Raw genomic sequence first — 20,233 nt, 5'->3', positions numbered from 1 at the left:
TACATACATGCATTACCTATTATTATTATTATTATACAACACTAGAAAGGCTCAAAAAATGGAGGCCTATGTACTTGTAAAAACTATGCTGTAAAGTGGGACTAAAGAGAGGAGGCTGAGCGGAGTTTGCACAAAAACAGTCAAATTTGCAACAACCCTTTCCCCAGCCAGCACAGCAAGGTGATGATTTCTTTACCACCTGCTGTGGTGATAAATGCGGAACTGGTTTCTGGACTCCAGAACCCCAGGAATGGCTAAAGAGAGTGGACTGAGTTAAAGTGTTACGCTCAACAGTGATAGTTCTAGCCCTCTGCTCCTAATTGGCTTTTAAATCACAGACATTCACCCTTATACCCCTGAAAGATTCCTTTCCAGGAAATTAAGAGGCCCAAACCAAAGGACTCACAAATTGTGATAACTACGGGAGATTCCCCAACAAAACAACAGGGCTCCTGTTCATCATCTGCTTCTAGGTTCACCAAGCAATAACTCTTGCCCATGAAAACAAAGCTTCCCTTCACTTCTCAGTTCCCCCCCTCATAAATTCAACTGACACTCAAGGATCACCAAAAAGTGAGCAAAGTCTCTGACCAAAGGGGGTCAAAACAATGTTTAAAAAAGAGAGAATGCAACTCCCAATATCAAAATGACTACTGTCAGAGAGGTAAGAAAAGATATAGTACACCTCTGAAACAGAATCAGAATACTGTAAGAAATATTCAGAGAACAGAAAAAAAAATGCTTATATAGCTTAGTCAAGTGAAAAACATGATAGCAAGAACAAAAAGTTCAATATATGGGTTAAAGCTAAAGTTGAGGAAATCTCTCAGAAAATAAAAAGCTGGAAAGTAAAAGACATGAAAATTGGAGGACTAAACAAGGAGGTGCAAAATCCAAAAGAATTTCTTCAAAGAGAGAACAGAGAATACAGAGGGAGGGAAATTATGAAAGAAAAAAAACAAATTTTCCGAAACTGAAAAGGTAAGTTTCTAGACGAAGGATCCCATGGAATACCCAAACCATACCACGGCACTCACTGTGAAATTGAGAACACCCAAAATAAGATGAGATCATAAAGTTTCCAGAGGAAAAAAAAAAAAAACAGTAACATACAAAGAATCAGGAATAAGAATAGCATCTGACTTTTCGAGAGCATTAATAAAAATTGGAGCAATGCCATCAAAAACCTGGAAAATGATTACCAACTTAGAATTTCATTTCCAACCAAACTCCCAACTAAGTATGAAGGTAGAAGATCTCAGCAATTTTGCCCTCACCCTCATTCTCAGAATCTCCTGATAGATTTACTCAAAAATTAAGGAGTACATCATAGAAGAGGAAGGCATGAGACCTAGAAAATGTAGGGATCCAATCTACTAAGTAGAAAAAAGGATTTCCTAGGATGATAACCATACAGAAGGCATAGAGAACAGTCTAGAGAGGAAAGAGGATGGGCGATTATAGGAGGAAACTTATCAAGAAAAAAAACAGAGCTGAAAGATAAACAGAAGTTTTTAACTTTATTGAGAGGTTTATAGTTATATTTACAAGCCCAGCATTGAATCAATAAGTTAATTAATTAGAAGATTAAGTAATCAAATCATTTTAGGGGAAAATAGCTGTATGAAAAGAATACTAATCAGTTTTGTAATCAGTGGTGAGTAATATTTATTTAGTCACAATGCCAATACTGAAGGTTGATTTAATAAAAATTGCACAGACCAACTTGGGAAGGTGGTAAAGGGGGAAGAAAATGTATTTTATGTATATGTAAAAGAGGGGAGTGGATGAACAAGAGTTTAATCTTTAATTTCCACAATAAGAAGTCAATAGATAGTGAAAAAAAATCAATAGAGTAGTTGTAGCATATTATTTGAAAATAGGTAAATAAAACAAGGAACTTAAAAGTTTGAAAGTATATATGCCCCTGGAAAACAGGAGTCAAGGCAGGGAAGGGAAACGCAGAGAATTGTTGCTTTCCTTTGTACATCTCAACATAAAATTCTTTGACTTTTAAAACTACATATACATTGGTCAATGAAAACCCATGAGCACAAACTGACACTCTAAAGAGAGAAAGGTGGAGAAACCTCATATGACACCATTTGAGGCAGTTATTAAACCAATTCTTTATTTTGAAAAATGGTAATTAAAAGAAGTAAGCATTTACTTTGCCCTCTTACAGAACTCCAGAGTTCTGAGTTTTCGTTAACACTTACTAAAGGAAAGGTAGGACTCCCAAAACCAGAGTATCCTGAACACTTAAAATTCTTTTTGTTTCTGTAGTCTGTCCTCCGAGATCTTTGGAAGGGATTGTGCAACCAAATATACATGTTTGCTTGCTTGCTTTATTTTTCTTACATATATCAGTTCTTTTAAATATTTGTTTTCAATTATAGAAGCAATAAATGTAAATTGTAGAAATTATATGCACAGAAGCTACAAAATAAATGAAAATTTAACATTTCCACCATACAAAGATCACCAAATGTAATCAGATTTTATACATCTTCCAATATGATACATTAAGTACACAATACAACATCACCTATGGAATGCTTAAGCTAAACCTGATTCCATTAGATTCAAACAAGGGATAAAGCACCAAACCAAATGGCACTTCAAGATAATGAGATAAATCTAGAAGGTGGGCATCTTGGAAAATATCTTGGGTAGTTCACTCGATAAGTCAGTTCCCAAAAAGAGATGGATGAAAACAAATTTAAAAGCTACAACAATTAGATGTAATGTGTGACCCATGATTGGATACTGGTTCGAACAAACTAGCCACAGAGGGCATTTCTGGGTCAACTGGAAATTTAAAATGTGGTTTGGGTATTAGATGAAGTCATTTCTGAAGCCAAAAGGTATAATTCATTTGCCAAAGAAAGACTGCAGAACAGTATGTGTACAATTATCTTACTTAAGACAAGGACTGTATACATATAATTATTTTATTCTGGTAACAAAATATTTAAGAATGTATGCATATACCCCCATAAATACATATAGAAAAATCCAGAAGAATATATACTACAATACTAGTACTGGTGATCCTTGTATGGTGGAAATGTTAAATTTTCACTTATTTTTAGCTTCTGTGCATATAATTTCTACAATTTACATTTATTGCTTCTATAATTGAAAACAAATATTTAAAAGAACTGATATATGAAAGAAAAATAAAGCAAGCAAGCAAACATGCATTTGGGCAGTTTGCACAATCTGTTCCAAAGATCTCGGAGGACAGATTACAGAAACAAAAAGAATTTTAAGTGTTCAGGATACTCTGGTTTTGGGAGTCCTACCTTTCCTTTAGTGACTGTTAACCAAAACTCAGAACTCTGTGGAGACTAGATTTATGCTAAGTATTACTGCATTGCTTCCCAATCTTCCATTTGTTCTTTCTAGCTCAGATTTCTTCTAATCCAAAGCCCAAATCCTGATATCATTATGAACAGTTAAAACATAGTCCTGAAAGTATTTTTAATTCCTGTAAAACAGATACAAATTTACTGAGTAAAGTCCAAGTTCACTCCAGTCATAGCTCTGTCCAAGTTTGTCATCTATCCCTGACTACATCCTCTGCCAAGGACCACTGCTGCAATGATAACCTGAATATATCTGAGTATTAAAGATTAGTTAGTACTTTTCAACTTCACTTACTTCTCTCTAAATCCCAAAACCCACAGTAAGAAATATTAAAATTGTCTTAATGCTTACACCAAAGAGTCCTATTCATAAAGAGAACAGAGTACTCCTATCCTAGCAAACCTGTGCATCTAAGTACCAAGTGATAGAACATTTAAGCAGCAAAAATATATAGTGATGGGAGAAGAAAGTATTTTTCTCATTTTGCACATGAGATACTTAAGCTTATTATTTATGCTACTTAAGATTTACTTAAGTACTTAATTACACATATGCTTGCCCAGAAACAAGTAGAGAGGTGAATTATTATTATTAGATGCTATTTCTGACTCTAAAGCTAAACATCGTTATCAATATCACATTCTTTTTTAAGATCTTATTTATTCATGAGACACACACACACACACACACACACACACACAGAGAGAGAGAGAGAGAGAGAGAGAGGCAGAGACATAGGCAGAGGGAGAAGCAGGCTCCATGCAGGGAGCCAGATGTGGGACTCGATTCTGGGACTCCAGGATCACACTCTGGGCTGAAGGCAGGCACTCAACTGCTGAGCCACCTGGGCATCCCATCAATTTCACATTCTTTACCAAACAACCCTACACAGCTTTAGGCTTGTAAAATTCCTAAATTCAAGATTGGATATAAGACTGAGATACAAACATACATACACACAAGCACACTATTTTTTTTTGGAAGTACAATAGGTACAATAGGCCTAATCTATCCATTCTATTTTTAGGAAGCTCCACTTCCTAGAGAATTCTCTCTAAATGAACTGAAAGAAAGTTTTATGTATCTTCCCACCAAGGATCCTAGGAGCACAACAAAATTATCTTTCATTCTCTTCAATATGAAACTTTTTCAAGTATTTGAGAAAAATGATCATGTTTCCCTCAAATCTTCTCTATGCCAGCCCTAGCTCTTGAAACTATAACTTCAAGTAATATGGTTTCCACAGTGTATACCAGGCTAATGATTTTCTTTTAGGTGTAGTGCAGTTTATCATCACTCTTAAAAAGTAGTAACAAAATTAAGATGAATACTGTATATTACAGGTCCTACCACGAGAGAATAAAGGACAGTCATTCTTGACTCTGATGCTGTACTTCTTCCCCTCACCGTCACCAGCTTTATTGAGGCATAATCAACATGTAACACTGCACATTGTCACAAATGGTAAGATTTCCTTTTATGGCTGAATAATACCCATTGTGTGTATGTGTATAAATATATACAGATAGATATATTTGATTTATCTAATCAATAAAAGATAAATCAATAAAGAAAATGTGGTGTATGATCATGGTGTATGATCCTTTTAATGTACTACTGAATTTGGTTTGCTAGTGTTTTGCTGAAAATTTTTGCATCTATGTTCATCAGGAATATAGGACTATAGTTTTCCTGCAGTGTCTTTATCTAGCTTTGGTATCAGGGTAATGTTAGTTTCATAAAATGAGTTCAGAAGTGTTTTTTTCAATTTTTGGGAAGAGTTTGAGGAAAATTGTTATTCTTTTAAATGTGTGATAGAATTCACCGGGAAGCCACCAAGTCTTAGGCTTATCTTTGTTGGGAAGTTTTTGATTACTGATTCAACTTCCTTTTGGTCTGTTTAGATTTTCTGTTTCTTCACGATTTAGTCCTGGCAGTCTGTAGGTTTCTAGGAATTTATCCATTTCTTCTAGGTTACCCAATATGTTGGCTTATAATTGTTCATAGCAGTCTCCCACGATCCTTTGTATTTCTATGGTTCAGTTGTAATAATATCACCTCATTCATTTATAATTTTGAGTGCTTTTTCTTGGTTAGTCTAGCTAGCTAAAGGTCTGTCAATTTTGTTTTTCAAAATGAGCTCCTTTTTCATTGATTTTTTTTCCAAATTCCTTCTAGTTTCTATTTCTTTTATTTCCACTCCAGACTTTATTATTTCTTCCTGTCTGCTAATTTGGGGCTTAGACTATTCTTCATTTTCTAAGTCCTGAGGTTTAAAGTAGGATGTTTGTTTGAGATCTTTCTCTTAATATGTGGGAATTTACTGCTATGGGTTTCTCTCTTAGGACTATTTTTAATATATACCATAAATTTTGGTATGTTGTATTTTCATTTGTTTCGATATACTTTCTGATTTCCCTTTTGATTTTTTCTTGCCCGACTGATTGCTCAGGAATGTATTAATTTCTATGTACTTATGAACTTTTAGGTTTTCCTCCTATTACTGATTTCTAGTTTCACACCATTGTGGTCAAAGACACTTGATATGATTTCAATCTTCTTAAATTTAATAGGGCTTAATACATGGCCCAATATATAATCTATCCTGGAGAATGTTCTGTGCATGCTTGAGAAAAATGTATTTGGTGCTGTTGGATGGAATGTTCTATATATGTCTATTAGGTCCATTTGGTCTATAATATAATTCAGGTCCTCTGTTTGCTTATTAGTTTTGTCTAGATGATCTATTCAGTGTTGAAAGTGGTATTCTGTGGTCCCCAACTATTACTGTATTGCTGTCTGTTCCTCCATTTAGGTCTATTAATATTTCCCTTAAATATTTAGGTGCTTCAGTATTGGGTATGTATATATTTACAACTGTTCCAGCCCTTTGGTGAACTGACCACTTTATCACCATATGGTGACCTTCTCTATCTCCTGTGACCAATTTTGACTGAAAGTCTGTTTTATCTAGCATAAATAGAGCCACTCCTGTTCTCTTTTGGTTTCCATTTGCATAGAATAGCTTTTTACCATCCCTTTACTTTCAGCTTGTGTGTGTCATTAAAGCTAAAGTGAATCTCCTGTAGACACTATATTGTTGGATTTTTTTTTTTTAAATCCATCAACTACTCTGTGTCTTTTGATTGGAGAATTTAGTCCTTTTATGCTTAAAGTAATTATTGCTAGGTAAGGAATTACTATTGCCCTTTTGTTAACTGCTTCCTGGTTTTTTTTTTTTAAATTTCCTTTGTTCTCTTATTGTCTTCCTTTGTGCTTTATTCTTACTGGTATGCTTTAATCCCTTTATATTTTATATATCTATTATAGTTTTTTTCTTGGATACAATGGATACTATGAAGCTTACATAAAACATCTTATAGACATAAGAGTCTATTTTAAGCTGATAACAAGTTACCCTTCTCTATGATGTTATATTTCTAGTGACATAATCTGATACTGTTAGTGTTTTCAGTAGAAATGAGACCAGTTATCACCGCTGAGTCTAGTTAGCCAAAATCCCAGAGAATTTTTAGTTATTCATCTACTACTTAAAGGATGCTTCCACCATTCTTAGTATAGGACAGATGAAGACCAATAAGACATACAATCCCGGTCCTCGTGGAGGGCAAAATTTAATGGAAACACTGTCATCATGTAAACAGTTTATGAAATTACAAATGTGGTAAAAGCCCCAAAGAGAAATACTACAGGCTAGGGGCATATATCATGAGGAGACTGGGCACTAAAGTAAATCAAACAGTGCTTTGAGGAAGAGATATAAGCAAAGACTTAACAATAAGAGTTAAAAACTAAGAGAAAGAGCAAAGTACTTCCAAAATTGAAAAGGAACTAAATGAAAAGGCAATTAAAGAAGATCAGTTTGATTCAAGTATGGTAAGGATGGGAAAGGGGGACATGGAAGAAGCCTGGAGGCAAGCAACTGAAATCTTGCAAGTCCTTGGGGTCCAGTTTAAGGAGTCTGCATTTTCTGTGTAATGGGAGGCCACTAAGTGGTTCAAAGCAGAGAAACAATAAGAAGGGATTTACAATTTAAAAAGCAAATGCTTACTGTATATGGAAGATATATTTAGGTAAAGAAGAATGAATGTAGGTAGATCAGCTGAAAGGGAAGCTAGGGCTATAGTCCACAGGGGAGATGATGGCAGGATAGGCTAGACTAGAGGTTGTGGTGATAAAGAGATTCAAGATCTACTTATGGCTTGATGACAGACTTTATGCGGGGGATAATGAGCAGTGTTAACCCTAAAGTTTTTTGCCTGAAAAATGGAGTAAATGATAAGGACATTTTACTGATAGCAAATAATTTCTTGTATAATAAGGGATATCAAACTGGGCTTCCCTAACCTGAATTTGGATAATTAAGGTGTTAAGCTTATTCCAAGACTTTTGCATTCATCCCTGAAAATGTTTTCATTTTTTGGCTCATACTTCCAGTCAGTTCAGAATATTTAAAAATTTTTTGGTCTAATATCCAAAATCTCCTATTAACTCCTCTCAGCTTCTATCACCTACAAATTTTGGAAGTCACACTTTGTATCACTTATGAAGTTGTTACTGAAGATACAAAAAGGGGACAGGATTAAGTATCCAGCCCTCGGTGCATCACAAATAATCTCTCTTCAGGTTGTCAACAACTCATTAAACAACTGAGGCCTGTAGCTAACACCAGTAATAACATTAAACACTTAGAACGTGCCTAGCACTTAATGTTCATTTTTAAATTTGATTTTCATGATACTGTTTCCATCCCCAAATACTCACTAATCTCTTGTTATGTGTCAGAAACTGAGGTAGGGACTATTATCATGCCCACTTTAGAGAGAAGGAAACTCAGGCCCAGACATGAAGTAATTGGTTTTACATTATACAGGGAAGAGCAGAGTTATAACATGAACTCCTGCTCTGAGACTTTCAAACACATACTGTTAAATACTGAAGTTTCATTTGTATGCTTGTATTAAATTTTATTACTTCCTTTTTTCTTATCTATAAGTCCAGCTCTAAGATGTGAGAATACACACACACATACATACACACAGGCCATAAGGAATTTTTCCAGACCAGCTTCTCTATTACTTTCATCAAAGAAATTCTCAGTATTATCTCTACAACATTTTCTAGTTTCTACATGTTCTTCATAGTATCACATTTTTAGTTTAGTTAAGGGCTTTTTTCTTCCTTCTGCTATCATAGTCAGAGTTTTCAGTTTCTTGATCATATAATATAATTCTTCTCTCTCTAGCCTCTCTTTCATGGGGTCAGCATTATTATGCATTCCTGTTCAAATTCTAATGCCCTTATTAGGTTAGAAACCAGTTTTCATGGTTAAATGATAGAGGTCAAAGAAATCAAGATTTTATACAGCTGAGATTTCTTGTTTACATTTTAAGAAACACCGCTGTATTTCATAAATACTTCTTATAAAATGGGATAATTGAATTTCACAATATTCTATTTGGGTTCAAATAACAGTAACCTGGTTTACTAAGTTGGTAATTTAAGAAAATGAATGCAAATAAAATAAACAAGATTCTGAACTACTAGAACTCTATCTGTCCCCATTTCCAATGAAATATTCTCAGAAGAATGTTTTGGTTAAGAAAAAAGGAGTAGTGCAAAATTAAACAAGAATATATTTTGCTCTTACAATGCATTTTGGATAAGTCAACTTCCAAAGTGCAACATTTGCTTTCCACAAGGTATGTAAAAAAGTTCTCTATCAATATCAAATTATGATAAAATTTTTCAGTTTAGAGAAAGGATAGTTGTTTTGCAAGGCTTATTAGTGCAAGAAAAATATATGGCCAAGAAAGCACTACCAAAGATTTAAGTGGCTACAGTGACTGTCATTTTCACATTCAAGAACATGACAGAGTTTTACTGAGAGTAGTTTCAGTGTTCCATTTCTAACACAATGTGGGATTTTCAAAAACTGTTTTTATGTAGTCTAAACAACAACAAAACAGCTACATCTACTTAGTATTCTCACTAAATGCAAAACATGCTTCTTCAAATACCAAAAATAAAAGCAACAGTATACCTAAGAAATCTCACTCACCCTTAAGTTTCTGGAGATCCTCCTTCAAATCAGGCCCCGCAAGCATGAAGATACTCTCTGACACCGGGTTCTTATCTGTAAGATTTTCATTGCTGGTATTCACAATGGCTGTACAGTTCAGTAATGCCACATCTCCTTTCCTGAGGAAATGATAAACAAAAAACAACCGTGGGGAAGAGAGGCAGATAAGAAAGCTAACTGCTAATTCTTTCAAGACATTCTATCCTCACTCCCTTCATAACGTTGGTTTTGGTAGCTCACAAGCTTAAGCAATAGCAGAAAAGCAATTCTGAACTCAGGGAGACAAATCTTCAATGCAAATGCTACAACCCTGAAACCCACAGAACCCTCATAATATGCCTTTGTTTTTTTCTGTATTTCTCTTTCACTGTAAATGAATGCTTCTATATGCTAAAAGTGGCTGGTTTCAAGAGTATACCACAGCAGCATTATTTATGATAGCTAAAAATGGAATAATCCAAAGGTCCATCAGTTAGTGAACTGATAAACTGATAAATGTGATAGGTATATCCATACAACGGATTATTTGGCCATATAAAGGAATGTAGTACTGATTCATACTACAACATGGATGAACCTTCAAAATGTTATAAGTCACAATTGATTTCATTTACATGAAATGTCCAGCAGATACAAATCTATACACAGAGAAAGTAGATAAGTGGTTGGCTACAGCTGTGAGATGGGGTAAATGAGGAATGATTCTTAATGGGTATAGGACTTTGGGGTGATGAAAATGTTCTAAAATTGACTGTGGTGATGGTTATACAACTTTGTGAATATGTGAAAAACCACTTATTGACTCTGGGAAATGCAAACAAATCTATAGTGAAGAAAGATCAATATTTGCTTGAGAATGTGGAGTTGGGGAGGTAGGAGGCAAGAAGGATTACCAAGGGACACAAAAAAAAAATACTTTTGAGAGTGATAAAAATATTAACTATCTTGATTGTGGTGATCAAAGTGAGATAGCAGGTTCATGGATACATACAAGTCAAAATTCACCCAACTGTAACAATTTAAAAAGGTGGAGTTTATTGTATGCCAATTATACCTCAATAAAACTCTAAGTATAAGCAAAACAATAATTCAACAATGCTAGGCCTTACCGGAAAAAAAAAAAAAAAAGTTTAGAAGAAACGAGAAAAAATTTAGAAGAAATTATTATGAGTACTATTGTAACATTATAACATGATATAATTTAATCAAAGAATTACCAAAGAACCACTTTCCCATTGATATCCTTATTGTAAAGAAAAGGTGATCTAATAGTGTTTTCCTGAAATGTCTCAGCTGCACTATCAGAAGTATTTAATTCATCTTCCCACGAGTCGCCCCAGCTTGATAGTGTATCCACATCCACAAACTGGGAAGGTGCACCCAAGGGATCCATGGAATGGGAACTTCAGCTTCTTTCCCCAAATTCCTCAGCAATTCAATATTCACTGGAGATTTTAGCTTAAAAGAAAAGAAAAAACTGTTTTAATAGAGAAGTACAGATACTACTTTACTTCTTTTAGATAAAAAAAAAAATCTCTACTGTGAAATGCTCTAATAAGACATTGTATGATTAGTTGCTTAAAATATTCCATGAAAACCAATATACAACAAAGAATTGCTATAATTTCTCTAAACCAGGAAGAAAGGGGAATTATTTAAGCACAAACTCTTTTCAGAGAATCACAGCCATTAAAATAATCACATGGCCCACCAGTTCTGCTTTCCAGAAACACAGGTCAATTCAGTCAACATTCACCGAATATTTGCTATTGGGGGAAGGGGGGAGTGTTAGATGCTGCAAGAGATATAAAAATAATATGCACAATTTGAAGAGTTCAGTCAAAAAAAGTAAAAGTTCAGTCAAATTGATAATATGGAGGTAAGATCCTAATGACAACTAAGACAAAATGAGAAGCAGGGAGGTTCCTGCAATCAAGAAGTAAAGAGGTAAGAAAAGTCTGAACTTTATTAATAGAGCAGATGGAGAAGGCAGCATGGATTTGAGAGGCAAAATACCAAGGAAGAATTAACAGAACTGGACAATTTATAAGGTATGGCATGAGACACAAATGTGGTAGGATGTTGGCTGTACAGAAATATAGAAATTAGAAGAGGGTGATAGGAAGACACACAGTATCAAGTATTACAATGAGAAGTAAGGATATTTAATTTGCCAAGAAGTCAGACAGCTGTTCCAGCAAAATGTAGATTCATTCATTCAACAAATCTTTATAAGCATTCATTGTGTATTAGGTACTGTTCTAGGCACTGGAGATATACTGGTGAATAAGACAGCGCAAGTCCACAGCGCAAGTCCACACACTTACTGAGCTTATGCTTCCTGGAGAGATGATAAACGATAACTAAGCAAGCAAACAGGTATCCAACAGAATGGAAGCAGTAATATGATGAGAAGAAAAGGTGGTATCTGAGTAGAGCGCTAAATAAATGGATATGGGCATGGGAAGCCCTGCAGAGTATTTCAGGCAGAGGACATACTAAGAGAAAAGACCCAAAGGGAAGGAAGGAGCTGGAGGGAGCTGTATTCTAGGAAGGGCAAGGAGACTGCTCTGGATAGAACAGAGTAAGCTGGGTAATGAGTAGTAGGTGATGAGGCTGGAGCGAGAGGGAAAGGCTGGATGATGCAGTGTGTAAGCCACGATAAGAAGGTTCAGTCTTACTGTAAATATGGGCGGGAAGTTGTTAGAGGATCTTGATAGAGGGAATGACTTAATATAAATAACCCTTGATCAGATTAGCTGCAGTGAATTCGAGTGGGGATGAGAGTAAAACAAGAGACCAGCAGAAAATGGCTGCAGTGATCTAAGTGAGACAGTGACAAGAGATGGTTGGATTTGGAACGTATTTTGAAAGGTAGAGTCTTAGAGTCAACAAGATGTGCTAAATGAATATGAAGGGTAAAGGAAAATAACAGAATCAAAGGTAACTCTTAGATTTTTTTCCTTGAGTAACTATATAGATGCTAATGCTATTTACAGGGAAGGGGAGGCTGGAGTAGGTTGTGCGGTGGGAGTGACAAGGTCATTTTTCCTCATGTTTTTTACACGTGTAAATTTTGAGATGCCCCTCATTTGGCCAAGTGCTGATGTAATACACACAATTAGCTACATGAGGCTAGAGCTCAGAGGAGAGGTTGGGCTACAGACATAAATTTGGAAGACTCAGACTGTGGGTGGCATTTAAGGCTGTAGGAACTGGACATGATTACCAAAAGACACAATACGAATGGAGAAAAGAGGTCAGAGGACTGAGTCCTAAGGTAAAACGTACAGGCTGGAAAGAGGACAAGTCAAAAAATGAAATAAAGGGGATTGATAAGACAGGAAGAACACCATGAAAGTATGGCAACCTAAAAGCCAAGTGATGGAAGTATTCTGAGGAGGGCTTAAGGATCAGCTAAGATAAATGCTACTGAAATGCTGAGTAACAGGACTAGGAATTGATTAGTGGGTTTTGTAAGGTGGAGGTCTCTGGTAACACTAAGCAGACCGACAATCTGGGAACAAAAGGTAGCATGTGAACCTCTTGATAGGTTTTTCTGTGTGATCCTAATGTTTGTTGTTAGAGGCCAGGAGAACAAACATGCCTTCTCACATCTAATTCCTTGGTGTTTCTTGCTGAGAAATGTGAGAAACTAAGTGCAATGAACCGTGGATCAGGCACGATCTGCTAATTCCTGAACCAGCACCGTGGAGTAGGAAATGTGATAATCTATTTAACAATTTCTGAAAGGTCTTATAGATTACACTATGATAAACCTGTATAAGAGGATTATTCTTATTTGATACAAAATTTGCCTTTGAAATTATTTTGAAATAAAGAAACTAATGTTTAGAAGTTGATGTTTGGGCCAACTGATTGGCCTTTGAAATTGGAGGCAACCACGAGATCTGCTGTATTCAAACCTGAGCTGGACAAGCTGAATAGAGGACAAAGAGAGACTACATGCATTTTCCATGGCTGAACTGCCTGAAGCTCAACAGAATGACACTTTGCAGAAATTCACACTTTAAAAAATTATTCACAGATTTTTGAGGACTAGGACTCATGCGGAAACTTAAGTATAATATAAAAAAATTCCGTTACACATAAAAGTTAATTTTCATTTTGCAAACCCTAGTGTTAACTTTCAGGACAAAATTACTTCTTTAAAATAACTTTTCTTTCTAAGAGCATTACAGAACATTTAAGGAAAAAAAGTTAAGAGAGGAAAAACCAAATTTTTTTGAGTTCCTAACTTTTCCTATGATAGGTAAAATTGTAACATATGTACAAGTTTTAATCTGGCTTCTTTAGCGTTTTTGAGATAAATATTTCCACATGCAACTATACTACTGAAGGAGAGGCAGGGTGGTACTATGTGAAAGCCTGGGCTCTGTTATCAGCAGGCCTGAGTTTAGGTCTAGGACCTAACAGTATGTTATCCTTGACTGTAAGCCAGGGTTTTCCTTATTTCAAAAATAATATACTTCTAGAATTATTGTGAGGACTAAATGATATAATTTGGCACAAGGCAAGGCACAATAAAAGTTGTTACAACTTTCTCAGAGCCAGTGTGAAAGTCACCTGCACCACTGTGGAGATAAAAATTTGTCTCCGTGTGTGGCAGAAACTAAAACACTTGTTGTCAAAGACTCTAATGAGCACCAAGACCAAACACAAATAACTAAATTAAGATACACTTATTTATCTCAATGCCTGCCCTTGTAATGATTTGTTAATTTCTAACACCTAGATCAATCAACATCTATTTTTCCTAATCTTGATACTACTAGGAAAAAAAAAAACAATTAGTAATTATCCTGTCTTCTGCCAAGACAAATTCATGTTTTCGACTAGGCCCTCCATCAACCCTATTAGGAAACTATTTTAATAATTCTTGGGTGACTCTCTATACTATACCATATAGCACCTGTGGTAAACATCCTCCAAGATATCCTTCAATGATACCTGCTTCCTGATATCTATGCCCCTTCTGCCTCCTATTATGAATAGGGCTGACCCATGTAACCAACAAGATACTGCAGAAATGACAGTATACGCCTTCCAAGGATGAGTCATAAAAGATATTGTGCTCTTTCTTTAAGTGCTTGCTCTGGAGGAATTAGCTTGCATGATGCGGGACACTCAAGCAACCCACGAAAAGGCCCCCGTGGGAAGAACTTGAGGGTTCCTGCCAACAACCAGTATCAATGCCCAGGCAGGTGAAGGAATCACCCTGGATCTTCCAGACTTAATTGGGCTTCAAATTACTTCAGCCCAGCTGACATCCTGATTGCAACCTCATGAGAAACCCTCATGAGCCAAAACCACAAAACTAAGCTGCTACTGAATTCATGATCCATACAAATTGCCAGTAATAAATGCTTATTTGCCTACTATATTCATTCCTTTATTCAAGTATTGCTAGTTGTGGAGACTCTAATGGAACAGAAAGACTCACAAAAAGCACACAAATGCATAATCACAGAAATAAATACATAGTATCTGTGAGAAGTATTCTGTAAAGAACAAGGTGGAAGGCTAATTTAGATTTGGAGAAGCAGAGAATGTCTCTTCCAGAAAGTGATGGTTGAGATCAAAAGTAGAAGGGTTTTACAGAGGTAAGGGCACATCTAGGTGCCACACTTTAAAGCCTGCCAAATTGCCTTTTTTTACGCATTTTACTGCACTTCACCAGCTCTCCTCTAAAAAAATGTCATAACTCTCCCTTCACAATATCTGACCTCTCCTTCCCCTTGGTCCTCCTATTCTCAAAAAAATTTCCTACCCCATTTCTTCTTCAGACACCCACAAAACTCCTTGTTCCACCATTCACCTTTATAGGCATAAATCTGTTTTGCAGTTCTATTTCCTTTTCTCTCATTCATTCAACCTACTCCAGTTTTGCTTCCGTCTCTGGTAACGATGCTAAAACTGCTTTTTCAAGGTCTAACAAGGACTAAACAAATGTCAAATCCAGAAACTTTTAGTTGCATTAATTATTGATCATTCTTTCAAATTCTATTACCTTCTTTGATGGTACACTACTGGTGATTCTCCTATATCTTTAATCACATCTTGTCCATATATATAATTTGTTGGACCTTCTTTCCAGATCTTAAAAGTCACTGTGACCCATAAGATATTGGGTACTAAATGAGTAATAAATACAGTTCAGAGCTCTCATAGTTTAATGGCATTATAGAAAGTGTCATGGCATTTGACAAAGGGTAAATTCCTTTTAAGCTCCATCTCTGAGCAGAAATTGATTTTTCTCACCAAAGAGAGATTTAAATCTTCCCTTTTCTCCAACACATCAAAGCCAAGCTAGGCAGGAAAATCTGATCCCTGATGTTTAAGGTATAGTGGTTCTTAACATTCTTAGGGCCACTGACTCCTTTGAGAATCATATAAAAGGTCAAGACCTTTTTACCATCCAAAATGTGAGTACATGATGAGCCCACACAAGCACGGAGTTGCAAATAAATTTGAGAAGGTTCCCAGACTCAGAATGAGAACCTCAGTGATAGGAAGAACACAGAGTGCTCAGGTGAGGGAGGGGGAAAGGGTAGAGTAATCTATAGCTAAAGCCAGAATTTTGGTTAACAGTAAAGAGAAGCAAGACTTTCCACTATCAGTTGATCAGTTCTGTACTTTGAACAGCTTTATAAGCAAACACTAAATCCTAGTATTAAAGGCTCCTGAGGCAAGACATCTATATGTTCAGAATCAAAAAATTCTACATGAGACAAACATAAGATTTCAGAAGGGATCATACCTATTTCCTCAGCCATACTATGTTAAGGGTTACCTTTAGTATCTTCATGAATGAGGACCTAAATACAAAGAGAACACTCTCTATATCGTTTATAATTCAAATGCATTATGAGTATAAACCATTCTCGTTACCCTGCGGCTCGTCTTTTTTCTCAATATTGTCAATGTTTAGGTTAAATGCTCCTTTTTTCTTTTTTTAAACAAATCTTCCAATCTTTTAATGTAAGAAGTCCTCTAAATAATGCTTTATATGAATAACTGGATTGGCTAGAGAGGTTTTTATTGTTTAGGACTAAGTGGAATCAGGCAAAATACCCTGGATCATGTCTCGGCATAACCTGGCTTTTGTCTGGATAAAAAGAAAATGGTATCATTTAAAAGAGAAAAGCAAAAAAAAAAAAAAAAAAAAAAAAAAAAAAAAAAAAAAAAAAAAATAAAAGAGAAAAGCAGGAACTTTAAATCTGTTTGCTTGTTCTTCAATATGCTTACATTGATTAGACAGACCTGGATAAAAGTATGAAGAGAGCTGTCCATGCTTTTGACCATTAATTACCAGCTCTCTTTCACTATGTTTGCATTAATTACAGGCTTGCATTCTTTATGCCTTGTATTCCAATATTTAAAACTTCAGGGCACATTAGATATTTGTGTATAATACCTTCATCCCAACATCAAATCTATTATAATATTTAAATATCATTCTACGCAAAAGGAAATAACTTTTTTTTTTAAAGTTACTTAGGTTGGGGAAACAAACTGAAGCCGTTAGATAGGCCACCAATAAATACAGTATAACAAAAATATTTCTAAGTGGTGTCAATGGCCTATGTCAAATTTAACATGGTCATTCAAAAACATCCAAAGCACAGGCTCCAATGGTGAGTCCATAGTACCATCTTCATATTTAAAAAAGTTTACTGTCTTAATTATAAGTACTAATATATTGAACTATTTGGAACTTAAATTAGAAATTAGGGTTATACTCTTTAATACTGTATGAATTGGGAATTTTATGATGCATATCTTAGCACAAAGTGGCTCTTACACCAACTCTTACTAAAATTATTTTTTTCAATTTGTGATTGCTCCTTCCCATATTTCATAACATTAAAAAAAATTTAGGTAAAATCATGACTCGTTCGAACGTAAAAATGAATTAAACGTTCAAGTCACAAGAGAAGCCTGCAGGTGATACATAAAAGGAATCCCAAAATTGAACACATTAATAGATAAGGAATATTAAAATGAATGTACAAGAAGGTAACTTCCACTGAATCTCTAAGAGGACAGAATCTGCACGTCTGTAGACAAAAATCACTTAGTATTGACATTAGTCATCTATAGTTTGCAGAGGTGTAAAATAATTTTCTTGGAATGGCTTTCTTTTTTTTTTTTTTTTTGAGATTTTATTTTATTTTATTTTTTTAAGATTTTATTTATTTATTTATGATAGTCACAGAGAGAGAGAGAGACAGGCAGAGACAGGCAGAGGGAGAAGCAGGCTCCATGCACCGGGAGCCCGACGTGGGATTCGATCCCGGGTCTCCAGGATCGCGCCCCGGGCCAAAGGCAGGCGCCAAACCGCTGCGCCACCCAGGGATTCCTTGGAATGGCTTTCTAGACAGAATCTAGATTATGCAGTTTTCTACTGAAGCGCACATTTTTTCCCCCCCTTTAATGATATAACGCACATCCCCTACGGGAGATAGTAACCGTACACACCCACCTAAATACTCCCTTCCCCTTGAAACTTACTGAAATGATAGTCTGTTGCCACAATATCCTCCCTTCTCATTCATCCAGCCCACAGTAATCCTGTTTCAAAACACCTACATCTATCTACAGTCTCATCACATCCACTCGCTACTACTGCAATTTTCTTGAATGTGAAAGAATGACTGGCTGCACATGTCTTACGATTGCAAAACACGTCTGAAAACAATCGGGTAATTCTAGGTTGGCTGCAGATATCCCGTTCAACAAGCGAAGGCAGGGGCTTACTTCTTTCGTACTGCTCTACGCTAGCTTTAATTTTCCACAACTACAGACGTCGAAACTCGAGTTTGAACATTTCTGTACAGCCCAAGAAGAGAAGCCCGACAGAGCTGCAAGAGGGAAAAGCTCATGTGTACCTGGTGACAAGAGCACCTCAACCTCAATTACCAGGCAAGGAGGAGTCCGCCGAGGGCAGTTCCCCCTCAAGTGGCCAGGGAGCGGAAACACAAAGCCAGACCAATGTCACTCCAGGGACTGCAGGGATGCGGACGACTCAGCATCCTGGGCTTAGCCCCTACTCAGACCTGACTCGAGCCGCCCTCGGGCTGTGGCACCTCGGGTGCCCGTGCACTGCAACACACACTCGACCCTGGGCTGGAGCCTGCAGGAGTCCCTGCCGCCCTGCCCCGCCTGCATCACGGAGCAGGCCTCCCAGTGGCCGCGGCGCCGCGGTCCCTGGCGCCCGGCTCTGCCTACCCCGTGCCGTCTGGCCGACAGGTCTTCCCCGACAGCGCCGCGGGCCAGAGGAGCCCGATTAGCCGCTGGGGACGAAGAGGCGGGCTCATCCTTCCAGAGGGCGCACGGCACCAACCCTCTCCACCCGCACCCCCAGCCCCGGCCGAGTCCGAGCACCTCCCGCCGCGCCCCCCGCCGCCCCGCCCCGCCCCGCCCCGCCCCGCCTTCCCTCCCGGCCCCGGTCCCGCCTCTCACAGCACCCCGGCGGTCCCATCCGGGCGGCAGCCGGGCCGATTAAGCTCCCCGTAGAAAGCGGCCGAGCGGCATCCCCGAGCACCCTTGGCCAGGAGCGCGGCGGCCTGGCGCGTCAAAATCCCGGGAGGCAGAAGGGACCAGCGAGCTGCAGGAGCACGGAGCCGCCAAACGCTGGCTTCCGCTACCGGCCGGCCGTCACCAACCAGAGCGCGGCCTGACGTCATTTCCTCCTCGGAGGCCAAAGGAATGCCGGGCGGAAGCGGGTCCGGAGCGGAGCCGGAAGGGGTGGGGCCTGTGGGCGGGGCCAGGCGGCCGGGAGCCTCGTGCCGGCGCAGGTGAGTGCCGTGTGCGCCCGGCGGTCGGTCGCCCCTGCTAGAGGCCTCGGCGGCGCCAGCAGCAGATGAGACGCGGGCGTTTGCGGCGGGCTGCTGGGGTGTGAAGGGGACCCCGAGCGACTGCGAACCTACGGTCGCCGGGGGCCACCCGCAGACGCCCGGGGCTGGCGCCTGGCCCCCGCCGTCCCGAGGATGCTGAGGCCGCGCGATCCGTGCGCGGGGCCCTCCTCACTGTGTCCTGACTGAAGGCTCGGGGTAGGGACGTCGGACAGGTCTGTAACTGCCCCCGGCGTCAGGGCATCGTGGAAGCGAGTTGTTGGGGGCTCGGTAGGTGGGAAGTTGGGGTGGTAGGCCGCGGAGGAAGGCTAGGCGGTGACCCTCTCCCCTAGGCGGGGAGATCCGTGCACGTGAAATGCAGAAGACCAGAGCCGAGGTGTTCGAGGAGTTCCAGGTGTTCGAATGTTGAGGCCACGGAAAGGCCTGCGAGAATGGTGTGGCCTCGGAGGAAGTGGGCCTCTGGGGGTAACACCGACTGAATACAATGGGTTGACCTGACAGTGCACGTTATTGTAGGTGAGAGCAACAGTAGGACGAAGGCAAGGTGGCAGGGCAAGGAAGGAGACCAGCTGACCCCACAGGGACCCAGTGGAACAGAAAGCAGTGGAAAGAGCAAAAAGAACCCTACTTCAGAAAACCGATGAGTTAGATGGAAGTTTCTGACAAAAGACGGGGCAGAGGCAAAGAGCAGTTTGGCTTAGTGGTTAAAAGAAGAGGTTCTGGGATTTGACTGGATTGGAACCTGGCTTTGGCGCTTAGAACTAGGTCCGTGACTTTGGGCTAGCTACTTCACATATCTTTGCATAGCTTCCTTGTCTGTAACATGAGGGGTAAGAATAGTACCTACTTTGTAAGGTTATTGTGAAGGATTTTTATATTT

General features: G+C 38.4%; 2 protein-coding genes across 6 annotated transcripts in view; one reads left to right on the top strand and one right to left on the bottom strand.

Annotated features, from left to right (window-relative positions):
- Window positions 1-19,152, bottom strand: part of GDAP2 (ganglioside induced differentiation associated protein 2) — a 60,153-nt gene extending 41,001 nt beyond the window's left edge. Inside the window, exons 1-3 of one of the 3 annotated variants that reach the window (XM_041754557.1) lie at window positions 18,962-19,152; window positions 10,693-10,933; window positions 9,455-9,594 (exon numbers count right to left, since the gene is read on the bottom strand). In XM_041754557.1, coding sequence (XP_041610491.1) covers window positions 9,455-9,594; window positions 10,693-10,868 — 316 coding nt within the window. In that variant the 5' untranslated portion in view covers window positions 10,869-10,933; window positions 18,962-19,152. Of the gene's footprint in view, window positions 1-9,454; window positions 9,595-10,692; window positions 10,934-18,727; window positions 18,893-18,961 lie in introns of those variants that run through there. The other 2 variants (XM_041754555.1, XM_041754556.1) reach the window with 2 other exon arrangements.
- A 106-nt stretch (window positions 19,153-19,258) lies between these two features.
- Window positions 19,259-20,233, top strand: part of WDR3 (WD repeat domain 3) — a 29,358-nt gene continuing 28,383 nt past the window's right edge. The window contains exon 1 of one of the 3 annotated variants that reach the window (XM_041754553.1): window positions 19,259-19,296. The gene's annotated coding sequence lies outside the window, so the exon portion shown is untranslated. Of the gene's footprint in view, window positions 19,569-20,233 lie in introns of all 3 variants that reach the window. The other 2 variants (XM_041754552.1, XM_041754551.1) reach the window with 2 other exon arrangements.

This window comes from Vulpes lagopus, chromosome 5 (genome assembly GCF_018345385.1).
Source record: "Vulpes lagopus strain Blue_001 chromosome 5, ASM1834538v1, whole genome shotgun sequence".
Lineage (NCBI taxonomy): Eukaryota > Metazoa > Chordata > Mammalia > Carnivora > Canidae > Vulpes > Vulpes lagopus.
The sequence above is the reverse complement of the archived record's forward strand: the minus strand, read 5'-3'. Positions and strand labels throughout refer to the sequence as shown.